The 10,362-nt window shown below is 63.1% G+C and overlaps 2 protein-coding genes across 8 annotated transcripts in view; one reads left to right on the forward strand and one right to left on the reverse strand.

Moving 5' to 3' along the window:
• Positions 1-1,674, forward strand: part of SPNS2 (SPNS lysolipid transporter 2, sphingosine-1-phosphate) — an 89,772-nt gene extending 88,098 nt beyond the window's left edge. For 4 of the 7 annotated variants that reach the window (XM_024736235.1, XM_024736243.1, XM_024736248.1 and 1 more), the window contains one exon: positions 87-1,674. In XM_024736235.1, the coding sequence (XP_024592003.1) occupies positions 87-570 (484 nt within the window). In that variant the 3' untranslated portion in view covers positions 571-1,674. The remainder of the gene's footprint in view (positions 1-86) is intronic. The other 3 variants (XM_024736272.1, XM_024736300.1, XR_003002037.1) reach the window with 2 other exon arrangements.
• Positions 1,538-10,362, reverse strand: part of MYBBP1A (MYB binding protein 1a) — a 15,546-nt gene continuing 6,721 nt past the window's right edge. Inside the window, 16 exon segments of the mRNA XM_024736312.1 lie at positions 1,538-2,558; positions 2,734-2,882; positions 3,748-3,849; positions 4,061-4,174; positions 4,761-4,829; positions 4,916-5,041; positions 5,265-5,517; positions 6,569-6,726; positions 6,821-6,991; positions 7,077-7,238; positions 7,306-7,392; positions 7,727-7,878; positions 7,979-8,075; positions 9,711-9,810; positions 9,901-10,068; positions 10,259-10,362. The exon segment at positions 10,259-10,362 is cut by the window's right edge and continues 18 nt beyond it. Coding sequence (XP_024592080.1) covers positions 1,994-2,558; positions 2,734-2,882; positions 3,748-3,849; positions 4,061-4,174; positions 4,761-4,829; positions 4,916-5,041; positions 5,265-5,517; positions 6,569-6,726; positions 6,821-6,991; positions 7,077-7,238; positions 7,306-7,392; positions 7,727-7,878; positions 7,979-8,075; positions 9,711-9,810; positions 9,901-10,068; positions 10,259-10,362 — 2,577 coding nt within the window. The 3' untranslated portion in view covers positions 1,538-1,993.

Raw genomic sequence — 10,362 nt, forward strand, 5'->3', positions numbered from 1 at the left:
GGCCTGTTTCTCCCCATAGGGAGGATGGTGAAAGAGGGAAGCTCTGGAATGGGCTCCGCACCTGACCTCTGACCCCCTCCCTCCAGGTGCTACTGGGATAATGAAGAACCCTGGCTCCTACCTAGTCTGGGAGGTGTCCCCCGACGCCCTGGCCCCGTAGGGCTGTCCCGAAGCTTTCCATGTGACCCACAGCTGGGTGCCCACCGGCTCTGGTCTGGGACTGCTGAGTGGCCTTGGCTCCAAGAAGCTGTGTCTTCAACTAACCTGGAAGGCTGTGTGTGCTGGAACCATACGCTGGGACAGACCCCCAGGCCTGGGTCTGGGCTGCAGGGGCCCTGGGCCCCAGGAAGACGACAGCCCACTGTGGGTATGTGGGGAGAGGCCGGCCTGTCCCCAGCTTATGTGATCCTGGGGCCGTCTCTACCCTCCCCAGACTCTGGGGCCGGGGGGCTGGACTTTCCCGCACAGCTTGCTGGGCAAGGCGTCATCTGCAGCTTTGAAGACACGACAACCCTTGGACTGCACAGAGGAGAGGTAGCCCAAGCCTCAGGGCGGCACTTCCGGCTCTGAGGCTCCCTGAAGCGCCTGGGGTGTGACTGCAGCCTGTCAGCTGGGCCTCTGACCTTGTGGACGTTGGACTCAACCTGGCAGAGCCGGGCACCCAAGCTGCTGGTCGCTCTGGAGGACACCTGTCTCTGCTGCCTTGGGCTGGCTGTCAGCTCGGAGATCTCCCAGGTGGGGGACCATCCTGACAGGGAGCTGGCAGTACCAGGAGTGAAGGCCCTGGTGGCAGCTACACCCCATCTGTGCCCCAGGCTTGAGACCTTTGGGGGTTCCCCATGCCTACAGGGCTCCTTGGATCCACCATAGCACCCCCACCCCCCAGAAGCCAGGAACTGACTCTGGCCCTCAGGCTGGGCCCTTTCCAGGGGCAGCACCCAGGGGACAATTCCCAGAATCTGTGGGGCAGCAGCCAGAGCTCTGGCCGTCAGAGGAAGCAGCCCTCCACTAAGCTTCCTGGCCCAGGGCCGAGCCTGGGGGGAGCTGAGGCACATCGGGACAGGCCAACACCCAGAGCCACCCCCACGCAAACATCAGCTGCTTTCAAGTGCAGCCCTTTCCAGACTTCCCCCAACCCTGCCCTGAGAGCCACACGCTGGGGCGCAGCCGCCAACCTCTCGCCAGCCCCCCAGCTTCCCCCCGTGGAGCTCATCACATCCCCTCTGCGTCACACACTCCCTCCCGGTACCTCTGCTGGAATCAGGGTGGTTCTGGTCGCGGTGGCCCCGTGTGGCCAGCAGGAGACCCTAAGAGCCAGGCAGCTTAGTGCTTTCTGCCCACCGTTGAATGGCTGGCGTGGCTTCAATGGTGGGGAAGTTAGTGGAGTAGCCCCTCCCCACCAAGCTCTGGGGCACCCTGGGTGGGGGGCTAACCAAGGGGTGGGCTTCCCCCAAAGACCAGCCTGGCCTCCATTCCCACCCCGGCCTCAACTGGGGCCCCAGCAATGTTTTCTTGTTGTACAAGAACCAGGTCCAAGTGTTGCTTCCTCTTCCTTCCGGAAGCCAAACTGCTCCTTTATTTTTTAGAGCTGCTCATTGTGAATCTCAGAGTCTTAAGAGAGAAGCCAAATATATTCCTCTTGTAAATGAAGAAATAAAGATATTTAAGTCACGCCCCAGTGGCTCCCGCAGGAAAGCAGCCTGGGGGGTATGAGGCATGGTCACACTTGTACCCCACCCGCCAGATACCAGAGCCCTGGGCCTGGCCCACACCGCTTGGGGAGCCAAGGTCCCAAGCGTGCTCTGTGCCTGAGAGCAGCGGCAGGGCCTAGCCCAGGGCTGGGGTCTCTGAGGCCACGCCTGCTGGGGCAGGACCTACTAGCAGGCTGGCAGCAGACCTCCCACCCCCGGCGCGGAAGGTAGAATCTCAGACAGTGGCTTGTGTATTAAAATCGTGGTGAAAAAATAGGAGTCTCTAGGGCGGATGGGGACACTCACAGCTTTTTCGCCTTCTTCAGCTGCCCCTTCTTCTTGACCCCGCTCTGGAGGAGGCTGGGGCTCCTGCTGGCCAAAGACAATCTGGCCTTTCTCCGAGGCAGTGCGGACTGCGGCGACTTGCCTGAAACCCCCTTTTGGGGCAGATTCTTCTGACGCTTTTTGGCAGCAGGCTCCTTGGGGGACTCAGGAGACAAGGGAGTGGCTCTGCTCACCGGGGACAGCTTCCGATTTTTCTTCTGCAGCTTTGGGGTCTTGGCGGGGCTGCTGGGGCTCGTGGCAGGGGGGTCTGGGGTCGGACTCTTGGAGGCAGGCAGCCCCTGCGCCTGGGACTGGGCTGGGCCCTTGCGCTTGATCTTCCTCTTCCTCTTGCCAGTGCTGGGGGGCTGGTCCCCACCGGCGGCTGCGGGCTTGGCCGCCTGCTCCTGCGTGGCGCCCTCGGACTTGCGTTTCTTACGCTTCTTGGTCTCTGGCAAGAACCCCTTTTTCTTCCGCTTCATGCTAATGGGGCTCTGCGTGGCCTTAGGGACTTCCTTGGCATCCTTCTTCTCTGACTTGGGACGCCTGGGAGGAAGTGAGCAAAGGAAAGAAGTATGTGGTGAGGGCAGGGTTGACCTCCGCGTCCGTGGTCCCCAAGCGGCCCAAAGCTCCCACACTGCGGTGCACACATCAGGACGTGTGCGACGTGAGGGTCTTCCCAGCCCCTCCCAAGGTGGGGGCCCCCTCTCCCCGAACGTACTGGACTCCGAGGAACTTCATGGCCTGCCAATAGAGATCATAGAGGCGGCTGGAGCCGGCCGAGTGCGCCCCCTGCTGTAGCCCCTGCTGCAGCCTCAGCTGTTGGCTCTGCAGCACGCCCAGGACAGCGGTCAGGTCCATCGTCAGCTTCTGCAGAGGGGCAGGAAGGCTGTGGCTGCAGTGGTGACATGAGGCATGGCCTGCCTCTCCCTGGCTCCTGGCCCCTGTCCTCCCACCCTTGCCCGGTGAGAGCCACTCTGTGAGCCCACCCCCCTTCTGGACCCTCAGCCAATCCTGCCTGTACATTCCCCAGTCTCTCTCGCGTTGCAAGGAGAAAAGAGCCCCAGCTGCCATGTTCTGTTCTCTTCCCACAGCCCAAAGGCCCGCCCACCTGCGGGGTGCCCCATGCAGTGACCTCAGGGTTGCCAATGCCTTTCCTCCTATCTCCCCCTCCCCGTCACATACTGAATGGGTTGTTTTTCAAATCCACTGGCTTCCAGAACACCCCTCTCTCTCCTGGCTTTTTACTACCCCTCTGAGCGTGGCTTCTCAGGTCCGCTTGCTGCTCTGCAAGGCCCTGGCCCTGTCTGCTCCCTGCAGCCTCCTCTTGGAAGCTTATCCCGCACTTGGGCTTTGATCAAGTGTCTCCGCTAAGAACCCCCAAACCTCTTCCTCTGGGCCAGACTGGAGGAACCAGAGCCTTGCCCACAGCGGCCCCTTGAGCGTCTCACGCTCCACCCGCCTGGCCCGCCTCCAAAGGCCCAGAAACCCGTGCCCCGCGCTCACAGCCGCGTCCTCCCATGGTCGCCAGCCCTCCCAGCCCCTTCTCGGCTTTCTTACTGGAGCAGAGGGACAGCCCCCGGCTCACCTCACCCCGGCCAGGCACTGGCTGTGGCACCCTCGCCCCTCACACGAAGCCCAGATTCCTGACCCTAGCGTCCAGAACCTTGCCCACCTGTCTCCCTACCTGCCTACCCTGCCTGCGTGGTGCCCTCCCTCCCGCGCCCATTCTCACCTCGTGATGGATGTTCCTGAAGAGAACGTTGAGCAGCTCCAAGGAAGACAGCTCCTTCTGGCGCCCTGACTTGGTCTCGGCCTCACCCAGCGTCCGCAGGGTCTAAGGAGAAGGCAGCCAGGCTGAGCCCCTCCAGAGAGCTGCCCAAAGCCTTGCTGTTGCCCACACGAAGAGATTAGGGCGCCGAGGAGAGAAATGTCTCCTTGGGGGGACCCCCAACCCACCCCCAGGTGCAGGGTCCAGCAACCCTTGCCCCTTGGTTCCCAGAGCACCACTGCCAGTGGGCGGGGGAGCGGAGCCCCGTGGCTGTTACCTCAGTGACCTTCGCCAGGATCTGGTCCAGCAGCTGCTCCCACTCGGGGTCCTTAAAGCACAGCCTCAGCTCCCGCGTGGGCACGGTCTTCTGGAGCAGCAGGCAGGCCTGGGCCTGGGGAGGGGGGGGTGGAGAACGGGGTGAGCAGGAGCCTCGGCACGCTGGGCCAGGGCTGAGGGAACCGCAGGGGGACCCCACGAGCTCCAGGAGCCTGCTGGGCACTAGAATAGGCCACGCGGGAGGCGCTGTCGCCACAGAAGCTCTAGGCTCGGCCCTCACCTGCCCCTGCCCCTTCTTCTCAGGCAGGTGGGAGAACCGAGGCCTGGGGGGCAGCCAGGGCTGTCAGCCGGACGGGGTTCCCGGCCCTCCACTCACTCAGCGCGCCTTCCTCCTGTGTCTCCAGCCCCCTCGTCCCACCCCTGCCCCCAGGCCTACACCCATCAGCCTGGGGCTTCCTCTGCGCAGGTCAGAGCACGGTCTCTGAGGAGCTGGTGGGCTCGGGCCACACAGGAAGGGGCCCCCAGCCCCAGCTGCTCTGGGCCTACAGTGGGGGCGGGGCTGCCCAGGTCGGAGGGGCAGGGCCCACCCTCTGGCCCGCCCAGGGCAGCATTCCCAGGCCTCACAAATAGCTAACCAGCCAGCCAGGAGTCGAGCGAGTACTTCAGACAGGCCCTCAGCTGGGATCTGGGAAGCCCCTTACCTGATGGCGGGGCCGCGTGTGGCTGGTCACGTGCTCGACCACGATGGGGAGCAGGTTCTTACAGAGCATCTGCGGAGGGAGTGACGGGCTGTGAGCTAGGCTGTGAGGACTGGGCCGAGCAGGGCCCAAGGGGGCGGCCTGGCACTGCAACTCACCGGGTGCCGGGAGAAGAGGCTGAGGAACATGGGAGCTGTGAGCGGGCTGCTGCGCTTGGTCAGGAAGGAGCTCAGTGCCGATGAGTAGATCGGGGTCACGAGGCTCAAATCCAAGCAGCTGGCAGCCTGCACCATGTGAGAGAGAGCTGGTGTGATGCCAGGGAGAGGGGGCCCTGGCATGGGAGCAGAGCCTGGGCTGCCTTCAGACGGCTGAAAGCTGGGTCCCGGGGAAGGCACAGCCTCAACTTCCCATCTGTGAAATGGGCAGATGGTCCCGCCGCCTCCTGGGACTGGCTCCCACCGGCTTAGACTTTCCAGGCTGAGCCTTCCCGGCCCAGCGCCTGCTCACCTCTGGGCCCTGGGGCTGGGTGCCGGTGTCAGTCGCGGCTTTCTCCTTCTTCTGGGCCTTGCAGGTGGACTTGCCCACAGTGTTGCCCTTTAGGACCCGGAGCAGGTAGAGGGAGGCATTGAAGTAGTAGAGGCAGACGGAGGAGTCAGCCTGGCGACTGGCCTGCTGCACCAGCCGCTCCAGCTGGGCATACAGAGTTTCCACGCGGTCGCCCACGTTGCGGCAGTAATGCCGGGAGCGGCACAGGTGGTGCCTGGCGGGGGAGAGCGGGGTGGGGGTGGTCACGCTGTTACCCCCCCGCCCCACGGCAGGGCCAAGCCCCACGGTAGGGATGCCGGGTCCCATTTCACAGGCAGGAAACAAACACCTAAAGAAAGGGGTCTGACCAAGGGTGCAGGGGCAGGCCCGGGACCACATGCAGATGGGCTCTGAGAAGAAGCCGGAGGGAAACCAGCTCCCTGAGTGAGGCTCCACCGCGGGCCAACACCCCGACCTGGCCACAGCCCCATCTACACCCGCCCCCCGGGGGATGGTGGCTTCCAGGCTCTTTGTAAGACACAAACCAGGGCCTGCGCGCTCAGTACCCTTTGGGCCTGGGCCGAGTGGGAGGGAGAACTAGACGAGAACGTGGGACCTGGGCCCGCAGGGGGCGTGAGCGGGGGCTGCGCTGTCCACTGCCCCTCCCCACCTGCTCTGTGCCGCACACTTGGCACAAGTCCTTAGGCCTCTCTGTCTCCACCACCGCCTCTGCTCGCCAGGAGACAGGGAGGGCTCGACCTGCCACGCTGCGCCAACTCTTGCTGGGCTCCCTGCTCTAGCACCACCCACTCGCCCGCCTCCTGGCTGCAAATGCCTCCGAGGCTCCCAATACTGCGAGGGCCAGGCCACAAGGCCTCTCGCGCCTCTGCTGCACCTGACCGGCTCCCGTGTGACACGTGTGGACACGCCTTTCTGCCCCGCCTGTGGCCTCTGGGCCTGAGGAGCTCCCTGCACTGCCTAAACTTCTCCCAGGTGGCCTTCCCTGGCACCTCAAGCCTGGGTTAGGTGCCCCTACTGTCTCCCATCCAGCCCCTGCCACAGGCCCAGAATGTCGCCGCTGGACGCCCTGTCGGGTTTCCCAGCCTCAGTGACCCCGAGGGCAGGGATGGGACTGGGGGCCCCGTGCTAAGGGCTGCAGAACACACGGGCGGGGCAGAGCTGCGTGAGACTTCCTGAAGGATGCGGGCCCCCGGGGCTCCCAGCTCCTACCCTTCCTACCCAGGGAACCCCGGAGGCGCGGCTCCCCGGGGGCCCGCCGCGCTCACATGAAGATGCGGGCCGTCTTGTGCAGCAGGTCCTGCTCCTGCTTCGTGCTGCTGGTGCGCATGCTGCGCCGGATGACGTGCAGCAGCGGCTCGAGCACCTCCAGGACCAGGGGGTTCTCGGGCTGCTTGGTCACCAGCACCTCGATCAGGTCCAGGACCTGTCGCCAGGAAGGGTGGGCTCAGCCAGGTGTGGGGACAGGAGCAGAGGGAGACTGGACGGAGGGTGGGGGTGGGGCCGCCTAGCGGGCTCACCCTGATCTGGAAGCCCCGTCGGAGCGCCTTCTCCTTCTGTAGCTTGTTCTTCTCGTCCCTCCGGGCCTGGATGCGCAGCTTCTGCTCGGCAAAGAGGCTGGCCAAGTTCTTGTCCAGGGCCATCATGGCCTCATCCCCCAGCTCGTCGTCGTCCTCGCCGTCAGCTCCGCCCTGAGGAACAGATGCCCCGTGAGCGGCCCGGCCTCGTGCAGGAGACGCACATGGACGCAGGGCCCCCCGCCCGGCTCCTGCTCACCAGCGCCTTCCCTGCCTGCAGCACCGCCTGCAGCTGCTCCCGGAAGCCCTGGTCCACGTCCCCGTCCCGCTCCTCCTCGTCGCTCTCCTCGTCATTGCTCTCCTCCTCCTCGCTCTCCGAGTCTTCACTGCCCTTGTCCTCGCTGTCGTCCGAGCTCTCGTCCTGTGGGTGGGCCGCGCGTCAGGCCTCTGCACCACGCACCGCCTGTCCACCCCTCGCTGGCACGTACCTCCGCATCCCCCAGCAACTGCTGCTCAGAGGCATCTGTAACCACCACGTTGTCGTCCTCGTTCTGGCTCTCCTCGGGGTTTAGCACCTGCCGGGATTCCCAAATGGCTGACGCATCTGTTGGCCCGGCCCCTTCACCTGCCTTCCCTGATCATGGCCGTCCAGTCTCGGCCAAAGGTCCCCAGTTCAGGGAGGAAGATGGAGCCCAGGAGAGAAAGCCACTCCCTCCAGTGCCTCCTTGATAAACCCCGTCAGCTCTTGGCAAACCCAGGGTCAGCGTGTACAGCAGGAGACTTTGAAGGAGACCCCCAACCACCCTGCAGGTTACAGTCAGGACAAGGTGGCAATGAGGCAGCCCTAGTGCAGCCCAGCGCTTGGAGAGCCCCATCCCGGGACCCATTTCCCCAAAGGCCCCAACTTACATCCAGAATGAGCTGCAGGGCACGTGGAGTCAGGTGGGAGCAAATGTGGCTGAACACACTTCGGGCCACCTGGCGCATCAGGTGGCTGGGCTGGGCCAAGAGGGCCAGCAGGATCTCCAGCAGCACCTCCACCCACGGCGGCTCCTGCGGGTCTGCGAGCAGGGAAAGGGCTGAGTCTGGGCAGGGCACCAGCGCCCCATGCTGGGTCCCTATTGCCTGCCCCCCCACCACCACCCCGGGACGATGACCCACTGGTGGCCTTGGAACGGGTCCGACGGGGCTTCTCCCCCAGGCTCTTTTTGATGCAGGTCTGGATGTCGCCCAGGAGGTCACAGCTCTCTGTGGGGGACTGTGCAGGACAGGACAGAAATCAGGAGCCAGGCCCCATTCCCAGCCTTTGCTGCGCCAGAAGAGGGGGTGGCCAAGTGGGAGGAGCTGGCATCTGAGGCCTAGAAGACTCCAGACTGCCCTGGCCAGTCACCCTCACAACCCAGAGCAGAGGATCCCAGCCAGACCCCAGGGGCAGCCCAAGAGCTGATGACCTTTTACACGTAACACGCAGGCACGGGGTCTGAGTGCCCTCAGAGACCGTGAAGCCCAACCTGCCCACCGATGCCAGAGCAGTGGAGAGCCTGACAAGGCTGGCCTGGTCGGGATCACAGGGCACCAGCAGGTCCCAGCCTCCTGATTTGCAGTTCTAGATTTCTCCTCCCACACCAGGCTCGACATTGCTACAGAGAAAGACCTGAAAATCACTGATCTTAACAAATTTAAACCCATCTTGATAGGGGAATAAGCCCAGACTCCAGCCACCGACCGGTGAATTGAAAATAACCTGTGTGACTGTCGGTACCAAAAAGGCAGACTTTCCCCCATAATGCAGCAGGGCAGCGTCAGTGTTGGGGGCAGGGGTGGTGGAGCGAAGGCCAGAACAGGGCCCAAGCCCTGGCCATCTTTGCCTCCAGCTTCCTGGCTGTGGCTGGGTACCTTTTACCCAAGTCAAGCTCGGAGGTCCCAGGGTCTGGGTAGGCCCCTCAGAGGCCCAGTGCCAAGCACTGGAAGGGGCATCGAGACCGATCGTTATCCACGCAGCTCATCTACGAGCTGGGCTGAGTGCCCAAGACCTGGAAGCAAAAACCTCAGCCAAGAGGCCAGAAGGGAGTCCCACCTCCTCAGACTACTCAAGACCTGAAGCAGCCCCACAAGAGCCAGCCCACACAACGCAAGAGGAAAACCTTCAGAGAAACCAGGGCTCAGAGCCGGGAAGAAACCACGAGGGTCAAAAGAGCTGCCGGCACTAAACTCCAAACGTGGTCAAAGTTTCTTGGTGGAAAGAAGAGAAAAAGAGACAAAGCTGGTTCTAGAGGACCTGTCATGAGAAAGAGTATGAGTGACAACGTGAGGAAGATAGCGACAGGGCACAGAACCCCACGTGGGGGCACCAGACAGAAACACGCTACCCTCAACCCACTACTATGGATTCTGGAAGTGTGAGAGTCAGACAGAAAAATCAGGACCCCGCTTCTAACTGACCACTGACAGACAGAAGAACTGCCCCCATCAGTGACTGGTATGCCCAGAGTCAGAGCCCCTCTTCTTTACATCCATCACCTCTGGTCAGTAAGGCAGTTTTGGGAGGTCCTGTGGGATAGTGGAGTCAGATCCCTATGTTTGAATCCTAGCCCACAGCTGTATGGCCTGGGGTAAGTTACTTTACCTAAATCTGTTACCACACCTGTCAAAAAGAAGATGCGGCTGCCTCAAAACTGTGGGGATTACAAACAAAGGACACTGGCTGGGAAAGCTCAGGATGTAGCTGGGGCCCAGTAAGTGGATGCAGTGATTTTGTCCTTGGGCTGTAATTCCAGGCCGGAGCAGTCAGCCTAGGAAACCTGCCAACTTCAACACTCTCCAGGAGAGGAGAGCCTCTCCTGGCCACCGCGGACCCCAGGTCTGTAAGCCCTTCCCTTCCAGGCCGCCATACCTTGAAGAGGTGTATGCCCACCAGGAGTAGCAGGTGCTGGAAGGCAGTGGCCTTGGCCTCTGAGGACTGGGCCTCCAGTTCTTTCAGAGTCTTCAGAGTCCTGGGTGAGACGGGCACACCCTCAGGCACTGTGGCCAGCGTCAGTACCCCAGAGTGTCCCGCCCATGCTGTGGCAACTGCACCCTCTCACCGGTCCCAGGCCTGGCGCTGCTGCGTGGTGAAGGCCACCAGGGGAACCACATTGCGGCTGTGGCTCAACAGCAGGTCTGCGAACCGCACCAGGCGGTAGGTCCAGGGCTGCCTGTCCTGCGTCTGCCCCGGCGCCTGCCGGAACTGCGTGCTGAGAGTCTGCAGCAGGCTGGTAGGGGCGGGGGCGGGGACGGGGTCACAGGCTGGGCTGGTGAACAAGCCACACACCCCCAGCCCCACACTGTGACCCACTGGAACTCACTGGGCCGCAGCTTCAAACTGGAGGGAGTAGCGCCCCGAGGCCACCTTCCTGCCCGCTCGCCCACCCTCAGACCTCTCCCAGGCTGCCCAGCACCCACCTGAAGAAGGCACTGCCCACCACCTCCCGGGTCCGGCTGTCCAGGGGGTGAGAGAAGTGCTGCTCGGTCTCAGGGATCTGGGACATGGGCTTCTTTGTCTCGAA

This window comes from Neophocaena asiaeorientalis, unplaced genomic scaffold (genome assembly GCF_003031525.2).
Source record: "Neophocaena asiaeorientalis asiaeorientalis breed wild unplaced genomic scaffold, Neophocaena_asiaeorientalis_V1.1 scaffold129, whole genome shotgun sequence".
Lineage (NCBI taxonomy): Eukaryota > Metazoa > Chordata > Mammalia > Artiodactyla > Phocoenidae > Neophocaena > Neophocaena asiaeorientalis.